This window comes from Pseudoliparis swirei, chromosome 24 (assembly GCF_029220125.1).
Source record: "Pseudoliparis swirei isolate HS2019 ecotype Mariana Trench chromosome 24, NWPU_hadal_v1, whole genome shotgun sequence".
Taxonomy (NCBI): Eukaryota; Metazoa; Chordata; class Actinopteri; order Perciformes; family Liparidae; genus Pseudoliparis; species Pseudoliparis swirei.
In genome coordinates, this window is record NC_079411.1 from 22290806 (window position 1) to 22305167 (window position 14362).

The window sequence follows — 14362 nt, forward strand, 5'->3', positions numbered from 1 at the left end:
CTAAATTAGAGATACATAAAATAGGTCAAACCACTTTGTATTTGTTTTTCGTCCGACACGTTGTAGTTTGCTTGCTGATGATTCTCCTCCTGACTGTTCCTAATCAAACATTGGAATAAACCAGAATGGCAGAAGTAAAGGTTTTCTTCTAAATCGGCGAAAAAAGCAGGGGGACAAATACATCTGCATCTGGACTATACAGTGGTACCATCTTCCCCTCTGAAACCCCACAATGGAGCCCCTAGACCAGATCTACGGGTTCCCCCTCACATCGGACCTCAACTCCTCCTCGCCCTTCCTCTCATACCTGCGCCTCTTCAACGTCTCCTCCAACCTGTCCACCCAGAGCGTCCCCTTCCAGGGCAGCAGCACTGTGATGACCGCACTCATCTCCCTCACAGTCTTCCTGGTGGGTCTGACGGGCAACACCCTGGCCATCTACGTGGTGCTGCGCTACGCCAAAATGAAGACGGTCACCAACAGCTACATCCTGAACCTGGCGGTGGCGGATGAGCTCTACATTATCGGGCTCCCCTTGATCACCACCCAGAACGTGCTCTCCTATTGGCCGTTTGGCTCCTTCCTTTGCCGCGTGGTGATGACCGCGGACTCCATGAACCAGTTCACCTCCATCTTCTGCCTGACGGTCATGTCCATCGATCGGTACCTGGCTGTGGTTCATCCGATCCGCAGCACCAAGTGGAGACACCCCCGCGTGGCCAAGGTGGTGAGCGCAGCCGTATGGGCCCTGTCCTTCGTGGTGGTTCTGCCCGTGGTCATCTTTTCGGATGTTCAGGTACACAAGCTGCAGTCCCGGTCGCCTCCCTTTAGCTTTCATTAAAAATACATAATCGGTCACAGATAAATGGCCTGACTGTATTTCTTTACTCTATAGAAAATGATTTCTCCCTGCTTTATTTATTTATAGTTTTGTTACTATGGTATTGTTTTTGTTTCTTTATTTGTATATGTGTTTATTTTTTTGTTTTTTACTTCTCTTTATACAAAGAATCTGACAAATTTAAATATGTGTATGTGAGATTCTGAACACTAATAAAATATAAATTAAAAAATAAATAAATACATAATCGGTCATGTTCTACTCAGTCCAGTCATAAGATCACAATAAAGTCAGCTCGTTCCTTCTCAAGTTGAAATTAATAGAGCATTTTTTTAAACATAGTTTTAGATAATTAAGTACACGTGTGTTACTTTCCCCCCAGCAACGTAATAATATTAATTATTATCATTTATAATTAGATGTTTTAAATGTTAATCAACTGTATTAAGAATACTAGATAATAATTATTCATGTTCTACTCAGAAAATATTACACTAAAGTCAGCTCGTTCTTTCTCAAGGCGAAATTAATAGATCATTTATTTAAACATAGTCTTAGATAATTAAGTACACATGTGTTACTTTCCTCACAGCAACGTAATAATAATAATAATAATTTATAATTAGATGTTTTAAATGTTAATCAACTGTATTAAGAAAACTAGATAAGCGGCAACAAACAATATAACAAAACTCATGTCATAAGATCAGAATTAAAAGAATAATTTGCCATTTTGCAAAATAAACTAAATTGACTTTTTGCTCTTGTGTTTGTTGAGTAAATATGAAACTATAAAGCAGACAGTGAGTGCAGCATGAAAACTGGAAACAGTATATAAATCCACTGAGGCTGACAGATATTTGCTGGAGGTTATCAGCATGTGTTCATATCGACTGCAAGATGAAACTATTAAGGTAAAAGTATTCAAAGAAACTGACGTGTGACTTATATAATAACAAATTAATGATGAAACATATTACGTCATAAGAGTTTTTAACACCTATATTTTAATTTAAAGCTGTATTAAACAATGTTTGTTCTCCTCAGTTCTATGCAGCATGTTAGCGTCTTCCAGCTCTGTGTCTTACACTATGGGGAACACGTGGGGAACCATTTAATGTCGAAAGACACATATATTTCAATCAGGAGACCAAAAACAGAGCTAAAAGGAGAGTAAATCCAATATTATTATTCTATATTATTGTTATTATATTTGCTAGCAGGTGGCCAGAAACACAATTTAGCTCGGTAAGTTATGGGTGTTTAAATAAGCAACACTTTCAAAAAAATTAAATGTGATTTGACATGAAGGGCTGTGGGGAAAGAATATGCAATGAAAACTGAAGTCTTCATAAGCTTCTCTATGTGCACAACGGGGGACAGTTCTGCTTGTTTCTTGGTATAAACTATAAGCACATCAGCCAGTGACGTGTGCAAAGATCTCCCACAAGGCACAATGTGCTTTTCTCCAACTCCTAGGAAAATACATAACGCACAGCTTAAAAAATCCCTATACTGCAAATTGTTAAGAGCTTTGTATTTGACATAAATCCCTGTGGCTCCACTACTCGACGTCTGACTCAACATGGTCAACCTGGTGGTCATCATCCCCGAGTCCAGCGCCACCGCCGGCGTGTACTTCTTCGCCGTCATTCTGTCGTACGCCAACTCCTGCGCCAACCCGGTGCTCTACGGCTTCCTCTCGGACAACTTCAGGCAGAGCTTCAGAAAAGTAGGTTTGTAGGGTCACACGCCTTCAGAGCTTTGTTATAGTTACAATGTTGTATCTGTGTTTGGTGTAATGCAAGAAAGGAAGTGTAACAAGTCAAAGTGTTACTTTTTGATAGGTTGTGGATGATCATTTGATCAGCAACACATCTGAAAATGATTCATATTATCACTATGATGAGGTAGCACGTTTGATTTTGGGATAATTGACTTCACTTATTTTGCTTTCAATGTGTACAGTATTCTCTTCAGGGAGCAGCAAATCCACGACGTATTTAACCAAATTAAATATGCTTAAAAGGGTCTGCTTACTTTAATCTGACCGTTATAAAGGGCAGGTACAAAAAGCATCTGTGTACTACTTGCTCGATCATCTTGATCACAAACCTGACCCAGGGACCCTGAGATGAATTATCTAATGTTTCTAAAAAACAAAAATGGTATTCGAATATCATGAAAGATGATGAAACAATAAACAAATAGTGCCTTTAATTAACCTTGAATAACAACTGGATTTTAGAATTCTTTGCTTTGTAACACGGTGCAAAGTAACAGTAAATCCATTGAGATCTGCTGGTTGTCAAATGCTGTTTTCTTATCTGATTATGTGTGTACGGCCAACGACCTTCATCACGGGAGATTTATGATGTCTTCTCTGTAGCCAATTGATGCTGTGGCCCTGCAGGTGCTGTGTGTGAGGAGTGTGAGGTGCAAGGCCAACGGCGTGGATGACGGCGATCCGAGCGCTCCGCGCACCGAGAAAACCACACGCCCACCACAGTGTGTGTGTGAGTGTGTGGAGCTGTTATAATAAAACAATGAATGAATCAACGTACACTTTCTTGTTCTTGTACATATTACCACCCTCTAAAGTGTATTCTTTTATATTTTGTATTTCTTCTTTCTTATTATAGTGTTATTTCAAATCTGAATCTTGAATCTCTGAATCTTGAATTGTTGCTGAATAGCCCTGATGCTATTCTGACTACTTTCAGGACAGTTAAAATGCTTGGCTAATACCACATCCTTCAATTACACACACACACACACACACACATTTAGTCATGTCTACCGATGAAGAGTCAACAGGCAGCTGATTGAAGGAGGATGTAAAGTGAATACGGCTGTGGAGGCATCGATTAAATGTGAAGGTGGTAGTGAAAGATTATGAAATGACAGTAGATGTGTGTGTGTGTGTGTCAGAAAGAGATCGAAAGGAAACGTCCACTCAGTCTCTAGAGCGTGGGGCTCCGTGTCCAATTAGATGACTCACACAAGAGCACTGAGGCGCATTAGACTGGCAGAGAGGCTGAGACGCTCCCATAAGCTCCTTCAAGTGGTCCAAGGCGATTAAAAGTGCAACTTCCTCCATAAGTCACAGCGTGTAAGAGTGTACGTGAGTGAGTATAATGTTAGTGAGACAAATGCTCCATTATTGATGGATCTCTAGTTATTCTCGGAGTTTAGCTCCATGTCATATCTCTTCATCGTCATGGTACCAAATGCAAATTAATACTGACAAACGCACACATATATATATATAATATCTATATATATTGATATATATATATATATAGATAAATATGTGCATGCGTTTGTCATATATATACAGGACTGTCTCAGAAAATTAGAATATTGTGATGAAGTTCTTTATTTTCTGTAATGCAATTAAAAAAACAAAAATGTCATGCATTCTGGATTCATTAATTCAATTCAATTCAGTTTATTTGTATAGCCCAATTTCACAAATTACAAATTTGTCTCGGAGTGCTTTACAATCTGTACACATAGACATCCCTGCCCCAAAACCTCACATCGGACCAGGAAAAACTCCCAAATAACCCTTCAGGGGGAAAAAAAGGGAAGAAACCTGGAGGAGAGCAACAGAGGAGGATCCCTCTCCAGGATGGACAGATGCAATAGATGTAATGTGTACAGAAGGACAGATTTAGAGTTAAAATACATTCAATGAATATGACAGAGTGTATGAATAGTTCATAGTAGGCATATTCCACGATGGAGACCTCCACGATCCATCAGGCAGATGGCGGTGGGAGGAGGAGTGGGCGGAGTCTCAACAGTGGGCGGAGTCTCAACAGGACAGTGGCGTAGTCATGAGCAGGAATTCCACGACCCAGACGATCCATCAGGCAGATAGATCTATGCTGCCTCATAGGGTCCGATGACCCCATGAGACGAAAGTCAAAAGGACTTCCGGGAGAAAGCAGAGTTAGTAACGTATGATTGAGAGATGAAAATTCATCCTTAAGGAGAGAAAAAGAGGAGATAGGTACTCAGTGCATCCTAAACGTCCCCGGCAGCTATAAGCCTATAGCAGCATATCAAGGGCTGGACCAGGGCAAACCTGATTCAGCCCTAACTATAAGCTCTGTCAAAGAGGAAGGTCTTAAGTCTACTCTTAAACGAGGTGACTGTGTCTGCCTCCCGGACTGAAATTGGAAGCTGGTTCCATAAAAGAGGAGCTTGATAACCAAAGGCTCTGGCTCCCATTCTACTTTTTAAGACTCTAGGAACTACAAGTAGTCCCGCATTTAGTGAGCGAGCTCTAGTGGGGCAATATGGTACGACAAGCTCCTTAAGATATGATGGAGCATCACCAATCAAGGCTTTGTAGGTTAAGAGAAGAATTTTAAAAGTGATTCTTGATTTTACTGGGAGCCAGTGCAGAGCAGCTAGTGCAGGAGTGATGTGATCTCTTGTCTTAGTTTTAGTGAGAACACGAGCTGCAGCATTCTGGATCAACTGAGGGACCTAAGAGATTTATTAGAGCAGCCTGCTAATAAGGAGTTGCAGTAATCCAGTCTCAAGTAACGAACGTGAACCAATTTTTCTGCATCTTTTGAGACAAGATGTGCCTGATTTTGAAATATTACGAGATGAAAGAATGCAGTCCTGAGATTTGCTTTACGGGAGTTAAAGGACAAGTCCCGATCAAAGATAACGCCAAGATTCTTTACAGTGGTGTTGGATGCCAGGGCAATGCCGTCTACAGAATCCACATCACCAGATAATTGATCTCTGAGGTGCTCAGGGCCGATTAAAATTACTTCGGTTTTGTCTGAGTTTAACATCAAGAAGTTGCAGGTCATCCATGTTTTTATGCCTTTAAGACATGCTTGAATTTTACAGAGTTGGTTGCTCTCCTCTGGTTTTATCGATAAATATAGTTGAGTGTCATCTGCATAACAATGAAAGTTTATGGAGTGTTTCCTGATAATATTGCCCAAAGGAAGCATGTATAAGGTAAATAAAATTGGTCCAAGCACAGAACCTTGTGGAACTCCGTGATTAACGTTGGTGGTTATCGAGGTCATCGTTTACAAATACAAACTGAGATCGATCTGATAAATAGGATTTAAACCAAATTAGTGCCGTGCCTGAAATGCCAATCGACTGCTCCAGTCTCTGTAACAGGATGTCATGGTCAATGGTGTCGAATGCAGCACTAAGGTCTAACAAGACCAGGACAGAGAGGAGTCCTTTATCTGCTGCCATTAAGAGGTCATTTGTAATTTTCACCAGTGCTGTCTCGGTGCTGTGGTGTTTTCTAAATCCTGATTGAAATTTCTCAAATAAACTATTATGATGTAGAAAGTCGCACAACTGATTTGCGACCACTTTCTCAAGGATCTTGGAGAGGAAGGGAGGTTAGAGATCGGTCTGTAGTTAGCCAATACCTCTGGATCCAGAGTGGGCTTCTTCAGGAGAGGTTTAATAACAGCCACCTTGAAGGAGTGTGGTACGTGGCCTGTTAGCAGAGACACATTGATAATATCTAATAGAGAGCCGCCAATTAAAGGCAAAACGTCTTTAAGCAGCCTCGTCGGGATGGGGTCCAAGAGACAGGTAGACGTGTTCAAGTAGAAACCGTTGAAAATAATTGGTCACGGTTGATAGGAGAAAATCCTCCAAATATACACCAGGGCATACAGCGGTTTCCAAGGCCATTCCACTTGAGGACAGATTGGCACTGGTTATGGGCAAGAGATTATTAATCTTGTCCCTAATAGTTAAAATCTTTCATTAAAGAAGTTCATAAAGTCATTACCACTAAGGTTTATAGGAATGCTCGGCTCCACAGAGTTGTGACTCTCTGTCAGCCTGGCTACAGTGCTGAAGAGAAACCTGGGGTTGTTTTTATTTTTTTCTATTATTGATGAGTAATAGGCTGCTCTGGCATTACGGAGGGCCTTCTTATATGTTTTAAGACTATCTCGCCAAACTAAGCGGGATTCTTCGAGATTAGTTGAACGCCATATGCGTTCAAGCTTTCGTGACGTTTGCTTCAGTTTGAGGTCTGAGGGTTATACCAGGGAGCAAACCTCCTCTTCCTCACTGTCTTCTTCTTCAGAGGGGCTATCGAGTCCAGTGTCATTCTCAGTGAGCCTGTGGCACTATCAACAAGATGATCAATCTGGGACGGACTAAAGTTAGACCAGGAGTCCTCTGTTATATTGAGACGTGGTATCGAATCAAATACAGAAGGAATCGCTTTAAATTTAGCTACAGCACTGTCAGTTAGACATCTGGTGTAGAAACTTTTGACTAACGGAGTACACTCCGCAGTATAAATTCAAAGTTATGAGGTTGTGGTCTGACAGAAGAGGATTCTGTGGAAGACGTTCAAATGCTCAATGTCAACGCCATAAGTAAGAACAAGATCAAGCGTGTGGCCAAAGCTGTGAGTGGGTTTCTGTACTCTGACAGAAGCCAATCGAGTCCAACAAGGAGATGAATGCAGTACTAAGGCAATCATTATCAACATCCACATGGATATTAAAATCTCCAACAATAATAACTTTATCGGTTTTAAGAACCAAACTTGATATAAATTCTGAGAATTCAGATATAAACTCTGAATATGGACCTGGTGGGCGGTACAGAATCACAAATCGAATTGGCTGTAGTGTTTTCCAGGTTGGATGTGAAAGACTAAGAACAAGGCTTTCAAATGAGGTGTAGTGTAATTTTGGTTGAGGATTAATTAATAGGCTCGATTCAAAGATGGCTGCTACTCCACCTCCTCGACCGGTGCCTCGAGGAATGTGAGTATTAATATGACTTGGAGTCGATTCATTCAGGCAGACATATTCTTCATGGCTCAGCCAGGTTTCAGTTAGGCAACATAAATCAATGTGATTATCTGATATTAAATCATTCAGTAACACAGCTTTAGATGACAGAGATCGAATATTTAGGAGACCACATTTAATAGACCTATTTTGTTGCACTGCTGAAATAATGGTGTTAACTTGTATAAGGTTATTGTGTACGACTCCTCTTCTGCTTACTTTTGATTTATTTAATTGAAGTGGCCGTGGGACAGACACAGTCTCAACTCTAAATTCAAGGGTGGGTGGCTGAACGAATGGAAGAGCAGAGAAGGTGTTAAACTACAACTCTGCTCCCGGTTCCTGATCTGAACCCTGGGTTGTCATAGATTAAGTCCGGTGATCAACTTGGTCATATTCGCAGAAATGAGACGCTCCGTCCAACGTGGGATGAATGCCGCCTCCTCATCAGATCAGGTTTTCCCAGAAAGTCTTCCAGTTGTCTACGTAGCCCACATTATTCGCTGGGCACCACCTCGACAGCCAGCGGTTGAAAGACGACATTCGGCTATACAATTCGTCTGTCTGCAAATTTGGGAGAGGGCCAGAGAAAATTACGGTGTCCGACAACGTCTTGGCATAAGCACACACCGATTCCACATTAATTTTAGTGACTTCCGACCGACGGGCTCGGGCGCCATTACCACCGGCGTGTATTACAATCTGACTGTATCTCCGCTTATCCTTAGCCAGCAGCTTCAAACAAGACTCCACGTCGCCCGCTCTGGCCCCCGGGAGGCACACGACTCTAGTCCGTGGCTTCGCTATTTTCACGTTCCTGACTATAGAGCTCCCGATAACCAGGGTGTTCCTCAGCGGGTGTGTCGCTGAGCAGGGAAAACTGGTTGGAAACGTGAAGTGGTTGGTGCACAGCGGGCTTCTGTGTAGACTTACTACTCCTGCGAACAGTTACCCAACCATCCGGCTGCACGGTTACCGCCGGGGAACAGCTAACAGCTGACTGTAGCTCCGCGCCGACTACGGGAGAGGGCGGGCTAACTAGCATAGCTGTCTGAGCTTCGATAGCGGAGCCGTGCATCTAACCCACTTAGACCTGCCTCCAACCTAGCAAATAAACTACACTTGTTGCATGTATCGTTATCATTAAGGGAGGCAGGGGGATAACTATACATGAGACACACTGAGCAAGAGGGAGCGGGAGGGAGAGAAGAAGAAGTCATGCTCGCTGTTGAGCTGGCAACCAGAGCTTACCGGAAGAGTGAGATGATGCGTTCAGGAGCAGCTGGGAAAATCAACCGAAATATTGCAAGCCTTTTATTCTTTTAATATTGCTGATTATGGCTTACATCTTAAGAAAACTCTAAAATCCTATCTCATAAAATTTTAATATTTCCTCAGACCAAGTTAAAAAAAAGATTTATAACAGCTGAGTGTTTGTCAAGGCTCAGGAAACCCTTGCAGGTGTTTCGAGTTAATTAGACAATTCAAGTGATTTGTTTAATACCCTACTAGTATAAATCACAAAATCCAGACTGTTTGCTGTCCTGGCTCCTCAGTGGTGGAACGAGCTCCCCACTGACATCAGGACAGCAGAAAGTCTCTACATCTTCCGTCGGAGACTGAAAACACACCTTTTCCGACTATATCTGGATTAAAACACAGATTAGCACTTCAGTGGCACTTAGATAGCACTTACTTATGGTACTTTTGTAGTTCGACTATGTTGAGGAAATGTTACTTCCTGTATTCTTGTTGTTCTTAGTTTGTACTCTAGGTTGAAATGCACTTATTGTAAGTCGCTTTGGATAAAAGCGTCTGCTAAATGACATGTAATGTAATGTAACCACGCCCACCACGACCACAGAGCAGCCAAGTACTACGTGTGTGTGTGTGTGTGTGAGAGTGTGTGGAGTGACAAGGAGAAAAAAACCCTGTGAGAGCTGTTATAATAAAACAATGAATGAATCAACGTACACACTAGCACTTTTCTTGTTCTTGTACATATTACCACCCTCTAAAGTGTATTCTTTTATATTTTGTATTTCTTCTTTCTTATTATAGTGTTATTTCAAATCTGAATCTTGAATCTTGAATCTTGGTTGCTGAATAGCCCTGATGCTATTCTGACTACTTTCAGGACAGTTAAAATGCTTGGCTAATACCACATCCTTCAATTACACACACACACACACACACACACACACACACACACATTTAGTCATGTCTACCGATGAAGAGTCAACAGGCAGCTGATTGAAGGAGGATGTAAAGTGAATACGGCTGTGGAGGCATCGATTAAATGTGAAGGTGGTAGTGAAAGATTATGAGATGACAGTAGATGTGTGTGTGTGTGTGTGTCAGAAAGAGATCGAAAGGAAACGTCCACTCAGTCTCTAGAGCGTGGGGCTCCGTGTCCAATTAGATGACTCACACAAGAGCACTGAGGCGCATTAGACTGGCAGAGAGGCTGAGACGCTCCCATAAGCTCCTTCAAGTGGTCCAAGGCGATTAAAAGTGCAACTTCCTCCATAAGTCACAGCGTGTAAGAGTGTACGTGAGTGAGTATAATGTTAGTGAGACAAATGCTCCATTATTGATGGATCTCTAGTTATTCTCGGAGTTTAGCTCCATGTCATATCTCTTCATCGTCATGGTACCAAATGCAAAGAAATGCAAATTAATTCTGACAAACGCACACATATATATATATATATATAATATCTATATATATATATATAGATAAATATGTGCATGCGTTTGTCATATATATATATATATATACATTCATACATTGAACTATAGACCATTTTTCTATATTTACAATACCGTAATGGACCGGCCGGCCCCTGAAAGAATAAGATGGTTCACATTGCTGTTCACAATCATGTATGTTTTGTCTGTTTACTCTCCCAACCAATAAATATTTCTTGATACGAGTTAGAAAATAAGAGAACGAAGGGGCAGGATTTAAATGAAAAAACAGGAATGCAGTGAGGCTTATGTTGGATGACATGCTGCACAGTCTCCTGCAAAGCCCTCGTGTGTGTATATTTAAATCCAGTGTGGCGAATGGCGGTCAATTAGCGCTAATATTTTCTTTATATACATGATCATGAATGGGGTTTTATTTTAATCAAAGTCACAATGATTCTAACTTTAAAAAAATGTTTACCTCCGTATTTCTTTTATTTGTTGTTTTTCTCTCTCTCTGCAACACTTAGCACACACACATTAAAATCAGTATAATTGTGTTGGGACAATGTCAGGCAGATATGAGGTAAAATGGCAAAGACAGCGGGTACAATTAAAAGTAATTATTGCAAAAATAGCTTATAATGGGCTTGTTTTTGCAGAATCACTATGTTTCCTCGCAGCCTGTTATCAAATATTCGACGGCTTGGTTTCACAATCCGGAGGGTGGAAACCTCAGCTTGATGCGTAGACTCATCCAGCTAACCAGCTAAATATGTATTATCCTTAATCTCTCCATTTCTTTTGATGCCTTCTTCCTTTATTTCCCTTCCTCTTTGACTCTGGCCCTCTTCTTCCTCTTCCTGTAGATCTCTCCTCATCCTCCGGACTTGCCTATCTCCCACACAGCAGCAGACCTGCACCGCTCCACCCCTCCACGCCAACCTCCCGCCCATCCTCCGGTGGCCTCCGCAGCAGCCACCACTATGTTGACCTCACTGCCCTGAGCACCTCCTCCTCCTGCCCTGCATCCACAGCTCCACGGGAGAAGTAACCAACAAACGATACACACATCAGGTGTTTTATGCGGAAACGTGAGATGAGACGACAGGACTGAAAGCAGAGGGATTGGATCAGCTCACCAAAATAGAAAAAACAGATGCTTTTCTACAGTTGCATGTAAATATCCAGTTCTAGGACTATTTTCTGAACCCTCATTCAAAACACATTGCAACATTTTATGATCCATCTTCAGTGAAATAACCTCACAAATAATGTTTTCAGGTCTCAATGTGTCTCCTTACTGCTCAAGTTACATTTTTTTCTTTCCACCCAGCCATTTGACAGAAGTGCCTTCTCATCCCATTCACACCTCACTTCTCTCATTTGTTGTTTATCTGCTACACAACAAGTAAGAAGGGATTTACTTTTCAGAACTAACAAATGACATTGAGGACAAGCCAGTGGTGTAACACCCTGTTCTGTTTCTCCTGTGTTCTGTGTCTCCTATGTCTTAATTGTTTAATTCCCTGCACCTGCCCTCAGCCACTCTTGTCTCGTTACTGTCTGATGTCGTACACCTGTTTACCCCCCTATATATTGTGTCAGTCTTTCCCTTGTCTTCTGTTGGGTTGTCGTCTATAGTTCTGGGTCCTTTTCCCGTCGTCCGGTCCGTATTCCTGATTCTGCCTGTTTGACCCTGGATTCTCTGCCTGCCCCTTTTGGACCTTTTTTTTTTTTTTGAGAAACAAATGTCTTTACTTCGAAACAGACATGGTCATGAGTGAATCGACCTGAGGGACAAAACACACAAATCTGGCAGGGAACAAGGCAAAAAACAACAAGGTCCAAACGGGACAGGCAGAGAATCCAAGTTCAGAGCAGGCAGGGTCAGACAGGAAGAATCAGGACGACGGGAAAAGGACACAGAACTAGAGACGACAATCCAACAGGAGGCAAGGGAAAGACTGACACAATATATAGGGGGGGAACAGGTGTACGACATCAGACAGTAACGAGACAAGAGTGGCTGAGGGCAGGTGCAGGGAATTAAACAATTAAGACAGAGGAGACACAGGAGACACGGAACACAGGAGAAACAGAACAGGGTGTTACAAGTGGAGAAAATAAATGTCATATGAGAAGTTAATTTGGGTAGAACAGACCTTACAGGGGTTTCCCTTTCAACCACAAGTTGTGATTTAGTCTTAAACAATAACTTTTCACATTAAAATCTCAACTATACTACAACAGCACAAAGCACTATTTGTTCTCTGTGTTATAGTAAAAAGGAATTTTCTTAAATGGGTAAATTGTGATGAGTGAAGGAGACATCTGTACAGTCTGCCATCGTCCTTTTTCTATACCGTTGGTATTCAATTCAATTCAGTTTATTTGTATAGCCCAATTTCACAAATTACAAATTTGTCTCGGAGTGCTTTACAATCTGTACACATAGACATCCCTGCCCCAAAACCTCACATCGGACCAGGAAAAACTCCCAAATAACCCTTCAGGGGGAAAAAAAGGGAAGAAACCTGGAGGAGAGCAACAGAGGAGGATCCCTCTCCTAGGATGGACAGATGCAATAGATGTAATGTGTACAGAAGGACAGATTTAGAGTTAAAATACATTCAATGAATATGACAGAGTGTATGAATAGTTCATAGTAGGCATATTCCACGATGGAGACCTCCACGATCCATCAGGCAGATGGCGGTGGGGAGGAGGAGTGGGCGGAGTCTCAACAGGACAGTGGCGTAGTCATGAGCAGGAATTCCACGACCCAGACGATCCATCAGGCAGATAGGATCTATGCGGTCTCATAGGGTCCGATGACCCCATGAGACGTAAAGTCAAAGGACTTCCGGGAAGAAAGCAGAGTTAGTAACGTGTGATTGAGAGATGAAAATTCATCCTTAAGGAGAGAAAAAAGAGGAGATAGGTACTCAGTGCATCCTAAACGTCCCCGGCAGCTATAAGCCTATAGCAGCATATCAAGGGGCTGGACCAGGGCAAACCTGATTCAGCCCTAACTATAAGCTCTGTCAAAGAGGAAGGTCTTAAGTCTACTCTTAAACGAGGTGACTGTGTCTGCCTCCCGGACTGAAATTGGAAGCTGGTTCCATAAAAGAGGAGCTTGATAACTAAAGGCTCTGGCTCCCATTCTACTTTTAAGACTCTAGGAACTACAAGTAGTCCCGCATTTAGTGAGCGTAGCTCTCTAGTGGGGCAATATGGTACGACAAGCTCCTTAAGATATGATGGAGCATCACCAATCAAGGCTTTGTAGGTTAAGAGAAGAATTTTAAAAGTGATTCTTGATTTTACTGGGAGCCAGTGCAGAGCAGCTAGTGCAGGAGTGATGTGATCTCTTTTCTTAGTTTTAGTGAGAACACGAGCTGCAGCATTCTGGATCAACTGGAGGGACCTAAGAGATTTATTAGAGCAGCCTGCTAATAAGGAGTTGCAGTAATCCAGTCTCGAAGTAACGAACGCGTGAACCAATTTTTCTGCATCTTTTGAGACAAGATGTGCCTGATTTTGAAATATTACGTAGATGAAAGAATGCAGTCCTTGAGATTTGCTTTACGTGGGAGTTAAAGGACAAGTCCCGATCAAAGATAACGCCAAGATTCTTTACAGTGGTGTTGGATGCCAGGGCAATGCCGTCTACAGAATCCACATCACCAGATAATTGATCTCTGAGGTGCTCAGGGCCGATTAAAATTACTTCGGTTTTGTCTGAGTTTAACATCAAGAAGTTGCAGGTCATCCATGTTTTTATGTCTTTAAGACATGCTTGAATTTTACAGAGTTGGTTGCTCTCCTCTGGTTTTATCGATAAATATAGTTGAGTGTCATCTGCATAACAATGAAAGTTTATGGAGTGTTTCCTGATAATATTGCCCAAAGGAAGCATGTATAAGGTAAATAAAATTGGTCCAAGCACAGAACCTTGTGGAACTCCGTGATTAACGTTGGTGGTTATCGAGGCGTCATCGTTTAC

At 41.9% G+C, this 14362-nt stretch overlaps 1 protein-coding gene across 1 annotated transcript; it reads left to right on the forward strand.

Annotated features, from left to right (window-relative positions):
- The first annotated feature begins 232 nt into the window (after window positions 1-232).
- LOC130190268 (somatostatin-like receptor F_48D10.1) lies at window positions 233-11346 on the forward strand. The gene is made up of 5 exons (XM_056409587.1): window positions 233-796; window positions 1988-2089; window positions 2421-2573; window positions 3255-3349; window positions 11223-11346. The coding sequence occupies exons 1-5, from the start codon at window positions 233-235 to the stop codon at window positions 11344-11346; spliced, it is 1038 nt and encodes a 345-aa protein (XP_056265562.1).
- The last annotated feature ends 3016 nt before the right edge of the window (window positions 11347-14362 follow it).